This window comes from Sciurus vulgaris (assembly GCF_902686455.1).
Source record: "Sciurus vulgaris genome assembly, chromosome: 3".
NCBI lineage: Eukaryota > Metazoa > Chordata > Mammalia > Rodentia > Sciuridae > Sciurus > Sciurus vulgaris.
The window spans coordinates 17,096,226-17,118,703 of NC_136463.1; the positions used below are offsets into that span (position 1 = coordinate 17,096,226).

At 34.1% G+C, this 22,478-nt stretch overlaps 1 protein-coding gene across 1 annotated transcript in view; it reads right to left on the minus strand.

The window, feature by feature from the left end:
* Positions 1 to 22,478, minus strand: part of EFCAB13 (EF-hand calcium binding domain 13) — a gene marked incomplete at its 3' end in the record, with an annotated part of 174,619 nt that overhangs the window by 35,331 nt on the left and 116,810 nt on the right. The window contains exons 20-21 of the mRNA XM_079130326.1: positions 14,879 to 15,022; positions 5,898 to 5,969 (exon numbers count right to left, since the gene is read on the minus strand). Coding sequence (XP_078986452.1) covers positions 5,898 to 5,969; positions 14,879 to 15,022 — 216 coding nt within the window. The remainder of the gene's footprint in view (positions 1 to 5,897; positions 5,970 to 14,878; positions 15,023 to 22,478) is intronic.

A 22,478-nucleotide genomic window follows, 5' to 3' on the forward strand; every position in this document is an offset into this window, starting at 1 on the left:
GAACATCATTGAAATTTGGATGGGGATTGCATTGAATCTGTAGATTTCTTCTGGTGATATGACCATTTCAGCAGTAGTAATGCTATGTATCTAAGAACATGGGAGGGCTTTCAATTTCTAATTTCTTAATTATTTTCTTAAGATTTTCATTGTAGAGGTCTTTCTCCTGCTTGGTAGGATTTATTCCTAGGTATTTTATAATTTTTGAGGCTATTGTGAATGGAACTGTTTTCCTGATTTATTTTTCAGTGGGTTCATTAGTGGTATAGAGACGAACTATTGATTCTGTATGTTGATTTTATATACTGCTAATTTGCTAAACTTATTAGCTCTAGAAGTCTTCTGGTTGGTTGTTTTTGTTTTTCTGTTTGTTTGTTTTTTGCAGGAGGGGGTTCTAGGTTTTGTATCATCTACAAACAGAAATAACCTCATTTCTTCTTTTCATATTTGCATACCTTTAATTTCTTTCTCTTTCCTCATTGCTTTGGCTAAATTTTCAAGTATTTTATTGTATAGAAGTGGAGGGTTGACATCTTTGTATTGTTCCTAATTTTAAAGAAAATGATTCAGGTTTTCCCCATTTAGCATGATGCTGGCTTTGGGTTTGCCATATGTAACATTTATAACACCAAGGGAAGTTCCTTCTAGCCCTAGTTTCTTCAGAGTTATTAAACATAAATGGGTGTTGAATTTTGTTAAGGCTTTTATGCATCTATTGAAATAATCATGTGATTTTTGTCCTTAATTCTATTTATGATATGAATTATTTACTGATTTGCATATTTTAAATCTTGCATCCCTACAATAAGGCCATTTGACCATGGTGTACAATCTTTAGTGTGCTTTTAATACATATTGCTAATATTTTAATCAGCACTTTTGTATCTATGCTCATCAGTGATATTGGTATGTAGTTTTTTTTCATTGAAGTATCTTATCTTGCTTTGGTATTAGGGTGATATTGGCTTCCTGGAATCAATTTTGGAAGTTCTCCCCTCCTTTATACGTCATGAAATAATATGAAGAAGATTTCAGCTGATAATCTATCTGGTTTTGAGCTTTTCTTTGTTGGAAGGCATTTATCCGATATCCTCAGATAATTGAAGCAGCAATCAAGAACCCATTCAAGAAGACTAGAGTTCCTTGTTCTTCCAACTTCTATTTCATTCAAGCCACCATCCTACGGGCAGTGCTGCCCATGCTTAGGGAGGGTCTCCACTTCTCACTATCCCACATTCCAATCATTCCTAGACACGTCCTCATGGACACACCCAGAAGCCTCTTAATCATGGGCATCTCTTAATCTAATCAAGTTGTCAATGCAAATTAACCATTACACTCCCCTATATTTATTGTTGCTTGTATTCTTGATTGTTGCCATTCTGACTGGAGTGAAATGGAATCTCAGTGTACTTTTAATTTGCATTTCTCTAACTGCTAGAGATGTTAAACATTTTTTCATATATTTATTGACCATTCATACTTCTTCTGTAAAGTGACTGTTTAGTTCTTATTCACTGGGTTGCTTTTTTGATGTTACATTTTTTGAGTTCTTTATATATATTGGAGATTAATGCTCTGAGGTAGAAGTGGTAAAGACTTTCCCCCATTCTATAGGCTCTCTCTTCACATTCTTGCTTGTTTCCTTTGCTGTGAAGAAGCTCTTTACTTTGATACCATCCAATTTGATACCATGATTATTGATTTTACTTCTTGGACTTCAGGAGTCTTGTTGAGGAAGTCAGTTCCTGACCTGACATGAAGCTGGGTCTACACATTCTTCTAGTAGGCACAGGGTCTCTGGTCCAATACCTAGGTCCTTGATCCATTGAGTTGATTCTGGTGTAGGGTGAGAGATAGGGATTCAATTTCATTCTGCTACATATGAATTTCCAGTTTTTCCAGCACCATTTGTTGAAAAGGTTATCTTTTCTCCACTGTATGTTTTGGTGCCTTTGTCTAACTATATTTATGTGGGTTTGTCTCTGTGTCTTCTATTCTGTACTGTTGGTCTTCATGTCTGTTTTTGTGCCAATATCATGCTGTTTTTGTTACTAGCCCTGTAGTATAGTTTAAGGTCTGGTATTATAATGCCTCCTGTTCCACTTTTCTAAGGATTGCTTTGGTTATTTTAGGCCTCTTGTTTTTCCAAATGAATTTCATGTTTGCTTTTTCTATTTCTATGAAGAACATCATTGGAATTTTAACAGAAATTGAATTTAATCTGTATAGTGCTTTTGGTAGTATGATCATTTTGACAATATTAATTCTGCCTAACCAAGAGATCTTTCCATCTTCTAAAGTCTTCTTCAAATTCTTTCTTTAGTGTTCTGTAGTTTTCATTATAGAGGTCTTTCACTTCTACAATGTTAGAGTGATTCCCAAGGTTTTGGATTTTTGTTTTTTGTTTGTTTGTTTTGTTTTGTTTTGTTCTGAGGCTATTGTGAATGGGATAGTTTTCCTAATTTCTCTTCCAGCTGATTCATTATTGGTGTATAGGAACACAATTGAGTTATGGGGGTAAATTTTATATCCTGCTACTGTGCTGAATTTTATTTATGAGTTCGAGAAGTTTTCTGGTTGAGTTTTTTTGCCTCCGAAATACAGAATCATGGCATCAGCAAATAGGGATAGGGCACTCTTCTTTTCCTATTTATATCCCTTTAATTTCTTTCTTTCTCTAAATGCTATGGCTAGGGTTTCAAAAACTGTGTTGAACAGAAGTGGTGAAAGAGGGTATCCCTGTCTTGTTCCTGTTTTTAGAGGGAATGCTTTCAGTTTTGCTCCATGTGGAATGATGTTGGCCTTGGGTTTACCATAAATATATAGCTTTCATAATGTTGAGGTATATTCCTACTATCCCTAGTTTTTCTAGTGTTTTGAGCATGAATGGATGTTGTATTTTGTCAAATGCTTAACTGTGTCTACTGAGATAATTATGTGATTCTCATCTTTAAGTCTATTGATGTAATGAATTACATTTATTTATATGTTGATATTTATATGTTGAACCAACCTTGCATCCCTAGGATGAAGCCCACTTGATCATGGTACACTGGAGATGTATGGTTAATTTATTTGGGATGTTTTTCCTTTTTTTAAAAATGTAGGTACCCAATGCTATAAATTTTCCTCTTAGAACTGTCATCACACTGTCCCATAAATTTTGGTACGTGGCATCACTATTTTTGTTTTACTTTTTCCTCTTAACAACTTATTCTGGAAAGTTTTCCATATCAGTTCACAGTTTACTCATTCTTTTATTACAGTTCAATAATGCTGTATTGTATAGATAAACTATTTAACCCATCTCCAATGTTTATGCATTGTTTTCAATTATTTTATAATTTCAAATAATTCTGTGAAGAATAACCTTATTTTCATATTTCTGGAGGGCACTTTCAGGGTAAGTTTGTATAACTGACATTGCTGCACCAAATAGGTAAATTTATATAGTTTTTTTGTAAGATATTGCCAAATTTCCAAGAATGGCAGTGTTTTACATACCCCAAAGCAATATGTACATGTTTTTCCCCCTATAACCTAACCAAGAGACTACATTGTCAAGTTTTTAAATTTTTTGCCAATCTAAGTTTTAATCTACATATTTCATATTATAAGTAAAGTTGAACATGTTTGAATATGTTATGGGATGTTGCATAATTTTAATGAATAACATGTGCACATATTTTGTCTATGTTTCTATATTTCTGGTCTCATTTTTTCATTTTTTAAAAGTACCTTACAGATTAAGAATACCATCCTTTCATCTGCAATATACAGGACACTGCAAATAGCTTGTCCTATTTTGTTATTTGACCTTCACTTTGCTTGTAGTGTGCTTTCATACATGCAAGTACACATACCTTCACAAGTACAATATAATTTTGTTGTTGTTGTTTTTCAGGAGTGTTTTGGTATTTTCCTCCTACAGATTTTGTACATATTTTATGCAACAGATAAATAAAGAAAATGTGATAATACATAATAGAATACTATCAAGCCTTTAAAAAGAAGGAAATACTGTTATTTGTAATAACATAGATGAAACTAGAGGCCATTATGCTTAGGTAAGTCAGTCAGACACAGAAAGACAGATACTGTATGATATCACTTGGGTGGAATCTAAAAATGTTAAAATCATTGAAGCTGAGAGTAGAAAGGTGGTTGTTCAGAGGAATGTAGAATATGTTGATCAAAGTTCATTCTAGTAGGTTAGTCAAGTTTTAAAAATTATCTTCTAACCATTTATAATTTTCTACTCAGTTCAGAAACCAAATATGAATACTGAATAATCTCAAATACATAATCTGGTAATGTTCTAGCATTATCAAGTAAAACTACCTACAATTTTAAATTTGGGTTAAGCTTAGCAATATTTGTCCTATAATTCAAATAAAAGCTATATATACTCTAATCTTGAATTATTTTACCTTCATTTATTTCTTACTTACCTATTCTATATTTTTTATTGGTGCATATTAATTATACAGAATAATGGGTTTCATGGAGCATATTCATATAAGCACATAACACATTTTGATCATTTCCACCCTCTCCCTGGTCTCCTTCCTCTTTTCTAAGACTCTTCCTTTCTTTCATGTCATTCTTTTTCTCTCTAGATTCCACATATGAGAGAAAATATGCAACATGTCTTTATGAGTCTCCCTTACTTTGCTTAGCATGATGTTCTCCATTTCCATCTATTTTCCTGCAAATGACATGATTTTATTATTCTTTGTGGCTACTATTCTGTTGTGTATATATATATATACCACATTTTCTTTACCCATTCATCTGTTGACAGGCACCTATGCTGATTCCACAACTTCACAACTGTGAATTGTGGTATGATAACATGGGTATGCAGGTATCTCCAGAGTATGCTAACTTTAATTCCTTTGGATATTATTCCTGAGGAGTGGTATTGCTGGATCATATGGTAGTTCAGTTTAAGATTTTGGGGGACCTCCATATTGATTTCAATAGTGTCTATACTAATTTAAATTCCCACCAACATTGTACAGGGTTCCTTTTATCACTATATCCTTGCTTATTTTTATTCTTAATGACTGCCATTCTGACTGGGGTGAGATGGAATCTCAATCTACATTTTCCTAATTGCTAAAGATGCTGAACCCTTTGTCATATAATTAGTGGCCATTTGTGCTGCTTCTTTTGAGAAGTGTCTGTTTAGTTAATTTGCCCATTTATTGATTGGGCTATCGGGGTTTTTCTTGAGCTAAGTTTTTTGAGTTCTTAATATATTCTGGGTATTAATCCTCTCTCAGAAGAGTAGCAGGCAATGATTTTCTCCCATTCTGTAGGGTATCTCTGTTAACTGTTTCCTAAAACGTTCCTTTGCAGAAGTTTTTAGATTTGATGCAATTCCACTTATCAATCCTTGCTAGTATTTTCTCAGCTACAGGAGTCTCAGAAAGCCATTGCCTATGCTAATATCTTGAAGTATTTCCCTTCTTTTCCTCTGCAGATTCAAGATTTCAGATCTTATATGTAAATCTTTGATTCATTTTGAAATGTTTTTTATACAGGGTGAGAGGAATCTAATTTCAATATTTTACATATCTATATTTAGATATTATGCTTTCCCAGAATTTAATTAAAGAATCTATCTTTTCTCCAACATATGTTTTTGGTACCTTCGTTGAGAATCAGGTATCTGTAGCTGTGTGGGTTTATTCCCATGTCCTCTATTCTATTCCACTGGTCTGTGTTTGTTTCTTTGCCAGTACCATGATGTTTCTGTTACTAATATATTTTGAAGTCATGTATTGAGATACCACCAATACTGCTCTTTTTGCCTATATTATTTTAACATGTAAACCCTGCTTGTCTTTCCAGATGTGGGCATTAAATACATGTCATATAAAACTCACCTGCAGCTTTTGGAATTGTCAATGTATCAGAGAGCTTGCTCATAAATTCTTGAATGGTAACTTTGCCATACTCTGTAATGTAAAGCAAAATTTAGCTGAACGAAATATTAGTTTTGGAATTCATAAAGTTGAAGTTAACAGTCAAGTTATAACAAATGCTAAAATAAAAGTTTGGGAATCAGCCTGGGCTATTGCTCCTCTCTTACCTCCTACATGCACAGAATTATCAATTTTTGTTTCCAAATATTTACTGAATTTATCACTACATTAACTAATGTCTACACTATTAAAATAACATCTTTTAAAAACCTATGCCATCACTTTCATCCTTTTCCATTTATTTTTCACCACTTGCTAAAGGAGGTCTTTCTCTTAAGAAAGAAAGAAGCACCAACTAAGGAGTCTAATCCATTTACATGGCATGTACAAGTTTTCAATAAATGCCTGAAATTCAAGCCTTCCTCATCTTAAACAGAGTGAGAAAGGAAATGAAAAAAAAAGAAAGAAAGAAACCTAATTACTCCCATAAATAAACCATTCCAGCAGCTTCTACTTGCCTATAAAACTACAGAATAAAAATAATAGTGCAAGAAGGTTCAGGGAGGCGATAGGCCAGTATTATTTACAGATGTGTTAAAAGTTTAAATATTGAAAATCAGATTCAGCGATACAACAAAAAAATTAAGATATCTGTAGGACAAGCATTCTCATTGAGGGTGGTATCATCCCCAAGTGACAAAATTGGTTCTTAGTGAAGGAGAAAAAAATCTTAGATATTACAATGGTTTGTGGCCATAGTGCACAAATAGGTATGTTCCACTCTTGCATGTGCTGTTTCTAAGGTTTCAATTCCATTCTATAGTCAATTTGTCCGTATCCACATGAATAATATATTCTTAATTATTATCAGTTTCTCAAAAATCCTAATATCTGTTGATATCTATCTAATGCAGTCTCCACTCTGTCCTCTTCTTCAGAAATATACTGGCTATTATTAACCTTTTACCTTCTAAATAAGTTATAAAAATATCCATGAAAAATTGTATCAAATTTAGATTCTAATTGCTTTGAAATCTTGCATCACTTTTGGGTAGATTAAAATAAATTTGATATGTAGCCAGATGCAATGGTACATGCCTGTAGTGCCAGCATTTGAGAAGCTGAGGCAGAAGGATCACTTGAGCCCAGAAGTATGAGACTAACCTGCGTAACATAGTAAGACCCCCATCTCAAACAGAATAAAAAAATCTATTTGATAGTAAGTTTCCCTATTCATAAACATGGTTTAGCCTCCATTTTTAAATTTCTCTCAGAAATTTAACATAATTATATATATTATACATAATTATATATAATTATGCATTATGTATTATATATTTACATATTATATGTAATTGTATATATAATTATATATATAATATAATTATAATCATATGTATTATATATAATTTAATAATTATATTTATAGACATATATCTTATCCAAGAAACTGGAAATGATGGGGTATTATTTCCACAGGAATGCTTATGGATGTATGTGTGTATGTGTGTGTGTGTGTGTGTGTGTGTGTATCTATGTAACTATTACCCAAATCATTTCCTCTGGAGAGGTCTTTCTCATGCCCATTTTTTAATTTTCAATTTTTTATGTTTTGCTTTGTTTTGTTTGTGGGAATGCTGGAGATCAAGCCCAGGGCCTTTGTGCACACTAGGCAAGTGTCATACCACTGAGACACAATCCCAGCCCTGCCCTTTTTTTATTCAATATTCTAGTCACAGGAGTAACCAAGGTCCTGATCTCTATCACTATCAGTCAAGTATGCCTGTATTTACCCTCATATGAATGAAATTATACTATATGTTCTTTTCTGTGTCTGGCTTCTTTCACTCAACTTTCTAACACTATAATTCAAGATAATCTTCTAGTGGGGTTCATCCCTGGAATGCAAGGATGGTTTAACATCTGTAAATCAATAAACATAATCCATCATGTCAATAGACTTAAGGATAAGAATCATATGGTTATTTCAATTGATGCAGAAAAAGCATGTGACAAAATACAACACCCTTTCATGCTCAAAACACTAGAAAAAATAGGGATAGTAGGAACATACCTGAACATTGTAAAGGCTATTTATGCTAACCCCATGGTCAACATCATTCTTAATGGAGAAAAACTGAAACCATTCCCTTTAAAAACGGGAACAAGACAGGGATGTCCTCTTTCACCACCTCTATTCAACATTGTCCTCGAAACTCTAGCCAGAGCAATTAGAAAGACCAAGGAAATTAAAGGGATATGAATAGGAAAAGAGAAACTTAAGCTGTTATTATTTGCTGATGACATGATTCTCTATTTAGAGGATCCAAAAAACTCCTCCAGAAAACTTCTAGACCTCATCAATGAATTCAGAAAAATCGCAGGCTAGAAAATTAACATGCATAAATCTAAAGCATTTTTATATGCAAGCGATGAAACATCTGAAAGGGAAATGAGGAAAACAACTCCATTTATAATAGCCTCAAAAAAAAAATAAAATACTTGGGAATCAATCTAACCAAAGAGGTAAAAGATCTCTACAATGAAAACTACAAAACATTGAAGAAAGAAATTGAGGAAGACCTTAGAAGATGGAAAGATCTCCCATGTTCTTGGATAGGCAGAACTAATATTGTCAAAATGGCCATACTACCAAAAGTGCTATACAGATTCAATGCAATTCCAATTAAAATCCCAATGACATACCTCACAGAAATAGAGCAAGCAATCATGAAATTCATCTGGAAGAAAAAGAAACCCAGAATAGCTGAAGCAATCCTTAGCAGGAAGAGTGAAGCAGGGGGTATCGCAATACCAGAACTTCAACTATACTACAAAGCAATAGTAACAAAAATGGCATGGTATTGGCACCAAAATAGACACGTGGATCAATGGTACAGAATAGAGGACACGGACACAAACCCAAATAAATACAATTTTCTCATACTAGACAAAGGGGCCAAAAATATGCAATGGAGAAAAGATAGCCTCTTCAACAAATGGTGCTGGGAAAACTGGAAATCCATATGCAACAGAATGAAACTAAACCCCTATCTCTCACCCTGCACAAAACTCAACTCACTATGGATCAAGGACCTTGAAATCAGACCAGAGTCCCTGCATCTTATAGAAGAAAAAAGTAGGTCCAAATCTTCAACTTCTTGGCTCAGGATTGGACTTCTTTAACAGGACTCCCATAGCACAAGAAATAAAAACAAGAATCAATAACTGGGACAGATTCAAACTAAATAGCTTTCTCTCAGCAAAGGAAACTATCAGCAATGGGAAGAGAGAGCCTACAGAGTGGGAGAATATCTTTGCCATGCATACTTCAGATAGAGCACTAATTTCCAGAATATATAAAGAACTCAAAAAACTCTACACAAAGAATACAAATAACCCAATCAACAAATGGGCTAAGGATATGAACAGACACTTCACAGAAGAAGATCTACAAGCAATCAACAAACATATGAAAAAATGTTCACCATCTTTAGTAATAAGAGAAATGCAAATCAGAACTACCCTAAGATTCCATCTCATCCCAATTAGAATGGTGATTATCATGAATACAAGCAACAATAGGTATTGGCGAGGATGTGGGGAAAAAGGTACACTCATACATTGCTGGTGGGGTTGCAAATTAGTGCAGCCACTCTGGAAAGCAGTGTGGAGATTCCTTAGAAAACTTGGAATGGAACCACCATTTGACCCAGCTATCCCACTCCTTGGCCTATACCCAAAGGACTTAAAATCAGCATACTACAGAGATACAGCCACATCAATGTTCATAGCTGCTCAATTCACAATAGCCAGATTGTGGAACCAACGTAGATGCCCTTCAATTGATGAATGGATAAAGAAACTGTGGCATATGTATACAATGAAATATTATTCAGTCATAAAGAATAACAAAATATGGCATTTGCAGGCAAATGGATGAAATTAGAGAATATCATGCTAAGTGAGATAAGCCAATCTCAAAAAAACCAAAGGACGAATGATCTCGCTGATAAGTGGATGATGATTCATAATGAGGGGGTGGGAGGTGGGCAAGAATGGAGGAAGGAGGAACTAGATAGAGGGAAAAGAGGGGTGGGGGGAGGAAAAAATAGCAGAATGAATCAAACATCATTACCCTATGTAAATGTATGATTATACCAATGGTATGCTGTTACTCCATGTATAAACAGAAACAACATGTATCCCATTTGTTTACAATAAAAATAAATTTAAAAAAAGATAATCTTCTGATTACAGTAGTTCATTCTTTATCATTTATATTTCATCATATGATTAATGTAATTTATTCATTCTACTTTCTATGGATATTCAAGTTTTTCTGGTTTTTACTACTTTCAGTGACTATTATGAATATGTTATGAACATTCCTGTATATGTATTAAGTCATACACATAGTAATTGTACCTTTAGCTCCATGTAAATCATGCCTTAATTTAAAACATTTAAAAAGAAATAAATAAAGCATAAATTGATAGAATAATAAGGATAAATACAAAGAATACATAGAAGATTCAATAAATATATCTGCAATTTATGGAATTGCTATACAAAAACTCACTAGGGAAAGGGGTAATTGGGGTTTTTATATTTTTATCTTGTTTTTAATTGATACAGGTGTATATATTTTTGGTATACATTGTGACTTTTGATATATATATACACTAATGATAAATTAGGATATTTAACATTTCATCATGCATACATTTTCATTTCTTTGTCACAAAAACATTCAAAATCCTCTTTTCTAGCTATTTTGAAGTATTCAAAATATTACTAACCACAATCATCCTATTGTGCAATGGAACACCAGCATTTAATCCTCCTGTCTGTCTATGACTTCATAAGCACTGATCAATCTCTCCTAACCACCCTTCCCTGCTACCTTCCCCAGCATCTGGCACTTACTTTCCCACATTTTTCTTCATGAGATCAGTTTCTTTAGATCTTCTTTAACTATGAGTGAGATTGTGTAGTGTTATTGTCCTTCTGTGGCTAGCCTAGATAATAGGTTATTGAAATCAATCTTCTTGCTGAAGACAACTTAAATAAAACTGGACAAAATATTTTTTAAATATATGATTCACAGCATCAAAAAACTAACAAGGAGAGAAACAAAACAGATGAGTTCCTATTTGGGACTACTCTCCCATGGAGCACCTACTAAATGCTAAGATGCTGTTGGGATGTAAGAGTGTGTGCAACACTTAGGAAAGCCTTGCAGGGCTCCAGGAACAAGGATTTAGTGTCCATAATCCACAGAGAGGAGAAGGCTGTGGTAAATGTGTCTCATTTGGGACTGGAGTAAAGATAACTAAAATTAAATAAGCCTTTCAAAGACTACACTTTTCCTGTGAATTATTCCAATCTCTGAAATTGGATACAAAAGGTCAGGTACCTGGAAGAAACCAGGGGGGTGAAATATCAGACTTCTAAACAATTATTATATTTACCACGTTCAAAGAGGTAGAATATAAAAGTAAAAATTAAAGCAGGAAACCAGAAAACTAAAAATCAAATCACATTCTAAATCTGAAAAATATAATCACAATTAAATATTCAGGAAATGGGCTTATTAACAAAATAGTCAGAGCCAGAAAACTGATGGCCTGAAAAGAATAGTTCAGAAGAAAAACACAAAGAGCATTAAGTAAAGGAAATAAATACAGAAGAGTGGAAAACGGGGATACAGTGAGAAAATATAATAATATAATACACATGTAACTGGAGTTCAAAAAAGAAGAAAAACCTGAGTAGGAAAAATATCTAAAGAAATAATGGCTGAGAATTCTCCAAAACTGAAAAAGATATCAAGCCACAAATTCAAGAAATCCTATAAACTTCAACCATTATATAAAACTGCAAAGAAAGAGAGAGAGAAGGAAGGAAAAGTCTTAAAAGCAGCTATACAATTAAAATATACAAAAATAAAATATAAACTGATAATGGGATAAATGAAGTTAAAACACCCTTGCATTTTCTGGAAAGAAGGTAAATGTAATTGAATTATTATTACATATACTATTATAGAGAAATAGAAGAAAGCAAAACTTCTAAGCTAAGGTAAGAAATAAATGGAGTAGTTTCTTAAAAATAAACAACCCAAAAGAAGAAAAGAAAGAATAAGAAAGAGGTAGCTGAAACAGAAACTACTTAGAAAACCGTAAATTTAAACCTAAATATATTACTAATCTCATAAAATGTAAGTAAACTAAATACTTTTAATTAAAGGACATAAAATTAAAAATATAAATAGGGAAGAAGGAATAAATACTCCCCACAGAAAATTTTTAAAATAGTAAATGTAGAAATAATGAGGGAAGTATACAATCAACATTCAAACACCAAGGTAGTAATTGCACTGACTGATGCTAAAATTAGAGGGAGATTCTTAATAGGTGAAGTAGAACATTTGCACAGCTTCAAAGTATTTCCCCAGAATATGTATTAATTAGAATGGAGGTTTTAACACATGTTCACAAATTCTTTGTTATTTCCCCCTCCAGGAGATAGGGCTTTTCTTTAATGTAGACTGGGCTTCATGACTTGTTTCTACCAAAAACAGTATGAAAAAGGGAAAACAGCAACTTTACAATGGAGAAACTTAGCAGATACTGCTTTAACTAAGTAATGAAGGTTAATTTCAGTAATAATTCATGTTGATATCATGTATGCCCTTTTGTGTTGTAATAAAAAGAGCACTTTACCTTTGTGGCATTCTTCCCAAAAGCTCATATCCCTAAGATAATCAGGGTTAAAAAATCAAAACAAACTAAACAGTTTCTACAAACTATCTGACCAATACTCTTCAAAAGTGTTATGGTTCTAAAAAATAAGGAAAGACAGAGAAACTATCATAGATCAGAAATACATGACAACTAAAAGTAATATGGTATTCTGGAAAAAACTAGTGGAATTCAAATAAATCCTGTAGTTTAGTTAATAGTACTGTCCCAAGAATAATATCATCATCTTAATAAATATGACATGGCGTGTATGATGTAGCATTAAGGGAAGTTAGACAAGTGATAAGAACTCTGTACTTTCTTTGAAACTCTTCTGTATTTTTCAAAGGCATATTATCAACCTGGCAAAACCATATACTATTTATAAAAGATATATCTAAAACTTTAGGCTACATAAAAGTTAGGAGTAAAAAAACAAAAATACATTATACAAACATAAACAAAAGATAACTGCTGTTACTTTACTAATATCAAAGTAGACATTAAAATAAAATGCATTATTAAAAACAAACATGTTAATATTGAAATGTTCACTTCAACAAAAAGATACAATAATTCTGTTGGCATATACTTAATAACATGAACTGAAAGATGGAATTATAAGAAATACATACATGCAGTTTAGAAAACTGTGATATTAAAAAATTCTCTCAGGAACTATTAAACAGACAAAACATTAATAAGAATACAAAATTTTTTAACATGACCACAAATTAGACCTAATAGGTAGATATACAGAATACTCCCACCCAACAACTGCAGAATATGTTTTTTTCCAGTCATATAAAATATTTACCAAAATTATCATAAAATAGTCCATTAAGCAAGCCTAAACAAACTTCAAAAAACTGAGAGTTATGTTCACTGACCACAATGCAATTAAGCTACAAATTAATAATATGACAATTACAAAAAAACCCCAAATTTTTGGAAATCAAAAAATGTTCTTCTAAACCCATGAGTCAAGAAGAAACAAATAAAAATTAGAAGATGCTTTAACTTAAATGATAACTAAAATTCTACATTATCAAAACATGTAGAACATAGTTAAACCAGCACATTGAAGACAATTTGCTTCAAAGCATATATTACAAAAGAAAAAAAATCTTTAAAATTTTTAAGCTAAATATTCATCACTAGAAGTTAGAATATAGTAAAAAGCAGAAAATATTGAAGGAAAATAAATTTTAAAAAGATCAATCAAGACAAAGGTTGTATTTTTTTCAAAAGATTAATAAAATTGAAAATTCTGTGGAGACTGATCAAGAGGAGAAAAAGAAACTATACGTCACTAACATTGAAAATGAAAATGAGGATATCATTATAGATGTGGCAGACATCAAAAAGACATGCAGATATCAAGAACTTTGTTCAATACATTTGAAAATGTACATGAAACGAACAAATTCCTATAAAAATAGTTTATCAAAATTAACAAGAAAATTGAATATTTTTGCTATCCCATTCAAATAATAATCATTAATAATCTAAAGTCATTCCACAAATAAAACTCCAGTTCCACAAGTCTTCACATACGAGTTCTATTAAACATTTAAGGAAGAAAAAAAGTTTCTTTAAGAAAATGTTTCTCAACTCATTTTAAGAACCTAACAATGATAATATTCAGTTATACTATTTACCGAAATAATGAAATTATTTGGTAACTTTGTAAATATCTGCTGCTCTGAGCCACCACCACATGCACCCACACATAAGATCTCTTGATGTCACTACAATTTAGCTTCTAAAGGGTTAGCACCTTTAGAAGGTGCTAAAGGGTCTAAGGCCCTGGTCTACTGTATGGATGGAATTCTGACTGATCATTGCCTCTGTCAGTCAGTTCACAAGATAATCTCACCTCCTAGCCCTAAAACTATGTACAACTATATGTCAATCAAAAATAAAATTATAAAGCATTTAAAATCAGTATTTTTTATTAAAATCTCACCTCCTAGGTATCACCATCAGTTTCCCACAAGGATAGGTAGACCCTGACTTTCCCCTTTGTTTGGCCCTATGGAGCTCTGGGTTGACACACCAGCAGGACAACACTGGTGTCCGTCAGTCATTTCACTGCAATGAGTACCCTTCATCCTTGTATGTCCTATCCATATACCTTCCAACCCCATCAGCAGAGGATGTCCCATATAAGATAGATATATTGAAACTGCTAACCATGTTCAGGTATATTTCTTAACATTTCATTAAGTATGGCATTAGCTGGATAAAGATCATTGTTCATCAATAACATCTTGAGGTCAGAGACATCAATTAGATCATCTTGGAGAATTTGGGTAGTAGCTAAAAGTAGTTGTGTAGCTGCAAAAAAAAGAGCAAAAACAAAATTTTCAACAGCAGAAACAGTGTTAATCATTTTCACTCAGGCTCAGTTTGTATAAAATATAGTTTAAAGGACCTATTAGCATAGTTCTAAAAATAAGAATGTATCATAGATTATGTACATAATAATCATTGAGAACTTACCAAGTATTAGACACAGTTCTAAGCACTTTCACCTTACCTATTTGGCCTTATAATAATCCCGCAATATGATTATCCCCATTTTCAGAGGAAGAAACTGAGGTTAGCAAAATTAAGTGATTTACTGAAGAATAGCAGTTAAGTGGCAAGAACAGGATTCAAGTCAGACATGTTCCAAAGTCTAAGTTCTGAAACACTGTGCCTTTCAAGTAGACAAATACAGGTAGTCAAATTTTATCCCTTGGGCTATTTAATTCTTCATGTGTGGCCCTTGAATAACTGTGAAACATTACAGATTCATTTTAAATTAAATTATTTGACTTAAAGTTATGTTAAAGAGACAAGATAGATTTCACCACAAAATTATTAATGTGTAAGCATGTTATAATTTTGTTCTAAGAAATTAACTGGATTTTGATAGCAGTTGGGTGCAGTGGCTTGGGGGGCTAAGGTAGGAGGAACACAAGTTCAAGGCCAACCTGAGTGACTTGGTGAGACCCTAACTCAAAAGAAAAAGGAATGGGATACAGTTCAATGGTAGAGTGTGTCCTTGGGCTCAATTCCTAGTACCAACAAAAAGTTGATACTAATATTGTGAAAAAGAATTCTGTCAGCCCTTTTTTCACGTAAGTAGATACTTCCTCCAGCTCTTGTTGAAACTGGCCACAACTGAGAATAAAAATAAAATAAATGTAGACTAAGTGGAAAGTATGGCTAGCTGGATATAGGAGAACAAACTTTGCTATAATCTGCTCCAATAAAATCATCTTCCATTTATGGAGCAACTACTACATGATAAGCACTGTGGTTGAGACTTAACATTTAACACCCAGCCAAATAATTAAAGATAAAGGCAAAAGAAGGTCATTTGTAACCACTCAAAGTCTCAAAAATTTTATCCCCCATGCTTGCTTTCCTTGGAACCTCACTGAGAATATGCATCAGTAAAATAAAGGAGTAAATCATGACCAGGAAAAATAACAGATACAGGAGACAAGTTGGTCACAGAATATGACTAAAGAGAAATCCCAGGACAACAGCTGAATAGCAGGCATAAAGAAGAAACAGTTCAAATCAGAGCATCTGAAGGACATAAGCCCATGTTTGAGTATATGAAAATATTAACAGATATGCCAGAAATGTTAGATATGGGGGGAATAATAAATCTATAATAAAATATACAAGTTCTAAAGCAAGATAAACCAAGCATGATGCTATACTCCTGTAGAACCAGCTACTGGGGAGGCTGACATAGGAAGATGGCTTTTGCTCAGGAGTTTGAGACTAGCCTGGGTAACACAGCAAGACCCTGTCTCAAAACCTAAATAAGTTAATTAAATAAGATTACTGTTAACCCTAGGAGAAAGGAACAGGGGAGATTGTATAAGCAAACTGGCATGGTAGTAGGCAGAATACCTATTGCTCCATCAATAAGCTCTATTTGGAGAGTCATAATAATTTAAACCTTGACTATCAATTTAATTACATTTCCACACACTGGAGTCTGCGACTTTTTAATTACTATCTAAGACAGAGGCACAATCCTAATTCTTACAACTCCATATGACAAAAGCATTATTGACAACAAGCCCTCTTGAACATGAAGTTTCTTTTCTTTAAAAAGGGAAATAATACTATGAGGATCTGATTCTAGAGAAGTTAAGAAACAAAATGAACCCGACTATGTCATGTGAATGTAAGGGATTCCAAGTGCCTGGGTATAAAGGCAAAATGTATTTCATGTTCTACTACTATTTTAAAGAAGAAACAAAAAAAGAGAAAACTTATGTAATTTTTCTAGGCTGACACAATAACCTATGCTACATAACAATTTATCTGCCCACTATGTTCTCCTCATAGAGCACCTACTCAGCTCCTCAAAATGTGATATCCTAGGGGCACAAAGTTTAATTTACAGTACTGAACTTTAGAAAAGAAAATATGACTACTGATTTAATTCTAAAAACGATGATATTTTACATGTTGCACACCTGAGTTTACAACTATTTAACAGGACCTGGTTATGGTTTAGATATGAGGTGTTCCCCAAAAGCTCATGTGTAAGACAACGAAAGGAAGTTCAGAGGTGAAGTGATGGGTGATGAGAGCCTTGACATCATCAGTTTAATGGATGAACCGTGTGGTGACCACAGGAAGGTAGGGTAAGGCTGGAGGAGGTAGGTCACGGGGGGCACGGCTCTGCGGTGTACATATTTGCCCCCGGTGAGTGGAGCAGTCTCTCTCTGTTTCCTAATTGTTGCATCCTGAGTTGCCTTCCTCCTCCACACCTTCCCATCGTGATATTCTGCCTTACCCTGGTCCCACAGCAGCAAAGTCAACCATCTATGGACCAAAACCCCTGAAGCTCTGAGACCCAAATAAACTTTTTATCTCCTAAAATTGTTCTTGTAGGTCTTTTGGTCACAATAGCGAAAAAGCTAACTAAAACATACTTACTACAGAGAAATGCTCTTAATTCTTACAACTACTACATGATATGGGCATTGCTATCCTTTTAGTGAAGCAAAGAAACTGAGAATACAAAAACATTTGTAATTATTCCAGGGCCAGCCAGTCGTTACCACAGTACCTTACATTATTTAATAAGTTTATTTGTCTACTCTGTTTTTATGATATAGAGCCTACTCAACTGTCAAAATATAAAATATTGAAGGAATAAAATTCAATTTATATCACTGAACTATTAAAAAAGAAAGTACTTTATGGGTTTTTGAGGCCAAACCACTAGTGTATGGAAAAAGAATCTAAAGTCTAAAGAAGTAAAATGACGTGTGCAGGGTCACACAGCTGTGGTCAGTAGAAGAAATAAAATTCAGGCACCTAAAATTTGACTACAATGTTCTTTTCATAAACATGATCAATTTTTTATATCTTTTTTAAAAAGCTTTTTAACTTTTTTATTTTGAAACAATCTCAAACCCTCAGAAAATTTGCGAGTACTGTATAAAAATTATCTGAAATATTTAACAATAGTCAACATGATTATCCTTCACCCCTAAATGTGTAACTGTCTCTTCCAGTAAGAATATTCTCCTACATAATCACAATGCAATTATAAAATTATTATACTGATATGTTAAAAACCATCTAATTCTCAAATCCATTCACATTATTTCAGTTGTCCCAGTATTATTATTTAGCAAAAAGGATATATATTTTTTGTGAATGATATAAAGAAGGCACCAAGATTAATTTTTTTACAAATGGATATTTAATTGAAATATTGTCATTTATGTGAAAGGCCATCTTTTCCTTGCTGCTAGTGATATATGGGTTTCTGTTTTTGAGGTGGTGGGGTGCGTACCAGGGATCGAACTCAGGAGCACTTGACCACTGAGCCACATCCCCAGTCCTATTTTTTTGTATTTTATTTAGAGACAGGGTTTCACTGAGTTGCCTAGTGCCTTGCTGCCTTTGAACTGGCAGTCCTTCTGTCTCAGCCTCCTGAGCCACTGGGAATGCAGGCATGTGCTGCCTCACTTCTTTCTGACTCTATTCTACTCCATTTATCTCTGTGTCAATAACACACTATCAATTACACAAACGTTATAATAAGTTGACATAAAATAATATAAGTTTTACAACTTTCTTTTTTTTCAGTGTTTTCCTAGATACTTTTCTCCCTTGCATGCCCATATACACTTTAAAAGTCAGGCTGTTAGTTTCTATGTCATTATGGTAGAAATTTATGGAGATTGCATTGAATATATGATTCAAATTGCTAATGATTGAAATCATATTGAAACTTTCATACCACAAATATTATATGTCCCTCTATTTATTTAGAATTTTCATTAAGATACTAAGATTACATGTGGCTGCCGCCATTTTGAGACAACAGCCAGGCCCTGTAGGACCCCTGGCTGGACTGACTGAGCCCCGTCTCCAGGATCCCTCAGCCCGACCGACCACTCCCTGCCTCTGTGGCCCTCATATCAACTGACTGCTCCCTGCTGCCAGGACCCCCAGACCAACTGGCTGAGCCCTATCACCAGGAACCCAGACCAAATAATTGCACCCGGCCTCCAGAATCTCACAACTACACCAAACACACTAGACCCCCAGGACCCCTGCTGGACCAACTGCATCCTGTCTCCAGGACCTCTAGCTGATCACGTCCACCCCTGAGCTGCACTCCCCATTCGCCAACACATTTCGAAGCCAGAGCGGCCATCTTGGATAATCCTGGAAGCCGTAGCTCCGACCTTCGGGTGGGGCAAATCCCATCCTGCGACGCCTGCTGGAGGCTTGAAGCTCATTGTCAGGTACCTCTCATGCATCAGGCTACTGAACACTGGGAAGTTTCATTAGTATATGACTGTTATACAGTAGATTTTCTTTTTTCTCCTTTTTAAAAAAAATTAAGTTTTTATTTCTTTACTTTCTTGCTTTCTTTTCCTTTTGTTTACTTGTTCCCTCAGAGTCTCTTTCTCCCTTTTTTGCATGCTAACATCTGATTTCTTTTGATTACACTCTCACCCTTTCTATTTTCTAGAACTTCTGTATATTCTTTTCTTATCCCATTAACAGCCACATTCTACATCCCTCTGCATCCTCTTTGTCCTCCATTAGAAACTGCAGACCTTATTGCAAACCTGTTTGTTTTACCGAAGATAACATTTGAACTCATTTTGTTTATTATGACAATTTGGTTATTGTCCCCATAGGGGCTATTTGGTCTAGGATTGCATAGTGTCTGATTTGGGCACTGCTAATATTGATCTCCCCTTAAAGAAAGGGTTTTGGAAACCTATAGGGCCACTATAAACCTATAGGGGGAAATCTGCAATACCCCAGATCTGCACTGCTGGAGGGGAAGATACATGAACAACATGAAAAACAAGGGAAGAAAATGATCCAAACAAATCTAGATTCTATACTAATAGAATCCAATGACAGTATGTTAGGAGAAATGTCAGAAAAGGACTTCAGATTATACATAATTAAGATGATTTGCGAAGCAAAGGATGAGATAAGAGAGCAAATGCAGGCAATGAATGATAATACCAATAAGCTGAAAGAGCACCTGCAGGAAGCAAAAGATCATTTCAAAAAAGAGATAGAGATTCTCAAAAGAAAACAAACAGGAATCCTTGAAATGAAGGAGACAATAAACCAAATAAAAAACTCAATGGAAAGCATCACCAACAGACTAGACCACTTGGAAGACAGAACCTCAGACAATGAAGACAAAATATTTAATCTTGAATATAAAGTTTCCCAAACAGAGAAGTTCATAAGAAATCATGAACAGAATCTCCAAGAACTATGGGACATCATGAAAAGACCAAATTTAAGAATTATTGGGATTGAGGAAGGCACAGAGATACAAACCAAAGGAATGAACAACCCATTCAATGAAATAATATCAGAATTTCCCAAACCTGAAGAATGAAATGGAAAATCAAATACAAGAGGCTTACAGAACACCAAATGCACAGAATCCCAACAGATCCACACAAAGGCACATTATAATGAAAATGCCTAACATTCAAAATAAAGATAGGATGTTGAAGACTGCGAGAGAAAAGCATCAGATTACATATAGGGGGAGACCAATACAGATAGCAGCCGACTTCTCAACCCAGACTCTAAAAGCTAGAAGGGCCTGGAACAACATATTTCAAGCTCTGAAAGAACATGGTTGCCAACCAAGAATCCTATACCCAGTAAAACTAACCTTCAGATTTGAAGATGAAATAAAATCCTTCCATGATAAAGAAAAGTTAAAAGAATTTACAAATAGAAAGCCTACACTACAGAATGTTCTCAACAAAATATTCCATGAGGAGGAAATGAAAAACAACAATGCAGGTCAGCAAAGGGAGGAACTACCTTAGAGAAAAAACACTCAAAGGAGAAACCAAGCCAACGTAAAAACCAAAAATAAGCCAAATGACTGGGAATACAAATCATTTCTCAATAATAACCCTGAACGTTAATGGCCTAAACTCCTCAATCAAAAGACATAGACTGGCAGAATGGATTAAAAAGAAAGACCCAAACAATATGCTGCCTGCAAGAGACTCATCTCATAGAAAAAGACATCCACCGACTAAAGGTGAAAGGATGGGAAAAAACCTACCACGCACATGGACTCAGTAAAAAAGCGGGGGTTTCCATCCTTATATCAGATAAAGAAGACTTCAAGCTAAAGTTAGTCAGAAGGGATAAAGAAGGACATTTCATACTGCTTAAGGGAACCATAAATCAGGAAGACATAACGATAGTAAATATTTATGCCCCAAACAATGGTGCATCCCTGTACATCAAACAAATCCTTCTCAATTTCAAGAATCAAATAGACCACAACACAATAATTCTGGGTGACTTTAACGCACCGCTGTCACCACTAGATAGACCTTCCGAACAAAATCCAACCAAAGAAACCATAGAACTCAATAACACAATCAATAACCTAGACTTAATAGACATATATAGAACATTCCATCCATCAACAAGCGGATACACTTTCTTCTCAGCAGCACATGGAACCTTCTCAAAAATAGACCATGTGTTATGCCACAAAACAGCCCTTAGGAAATGCAAAAAAATAGAGATACTGTCTTGTGTTCTATCAGATCATAATGGACTGAGAGTAGAAATCAATGACAAAATAAAAAAAGGAAATTACTCCAAGACTTGGAGACTAAATAATATGCTATTGAATAAAACATGGATAACAAAAAACATCAGGGAGGAGATTAAAAAACTCTTAGAGGTCAATGAGAACGATGATACAACATATCAAAATCTCTGGGACACAATGAAAGCGATACTAAGAGGATCATTCATTGCATGGAGCACATTCCAGTAAAGAATGAAGAGTCAACAATTAAATGACCTAACATTACAGCTCAAAGCCCTAGAAAAAGAAGAAAAGAAGAACAGCAAAAGTAGTAGAAGAGAGGAAATAATTAAAATCAGAGCTGAAATCAATGAAATTGAAACAAAAGAAACTATTCAAAAAATTGACATAACAAAAAGTTGGTTCTTTGAGAAAGTAAACAAAATAGATAAACCCTTAGCCACACTAACAAAGAGAAGGAGACAGAAGACTCAAATTACTAAAATACATGATGCAAAAGGGAATATCACGACAGATACCACTGAGATACAGAACATAATGAGAAGCTACTTTGAAAATCTGTATTCCAACAAAATAGAAAGTACCGAAGACATTGACAAATTTCTAGAGACATATGCTCCGCCCAGATTGAACCAGGAGGACATACACGATTTAAACAGATCAATATCAAGCAATGAAATAGTA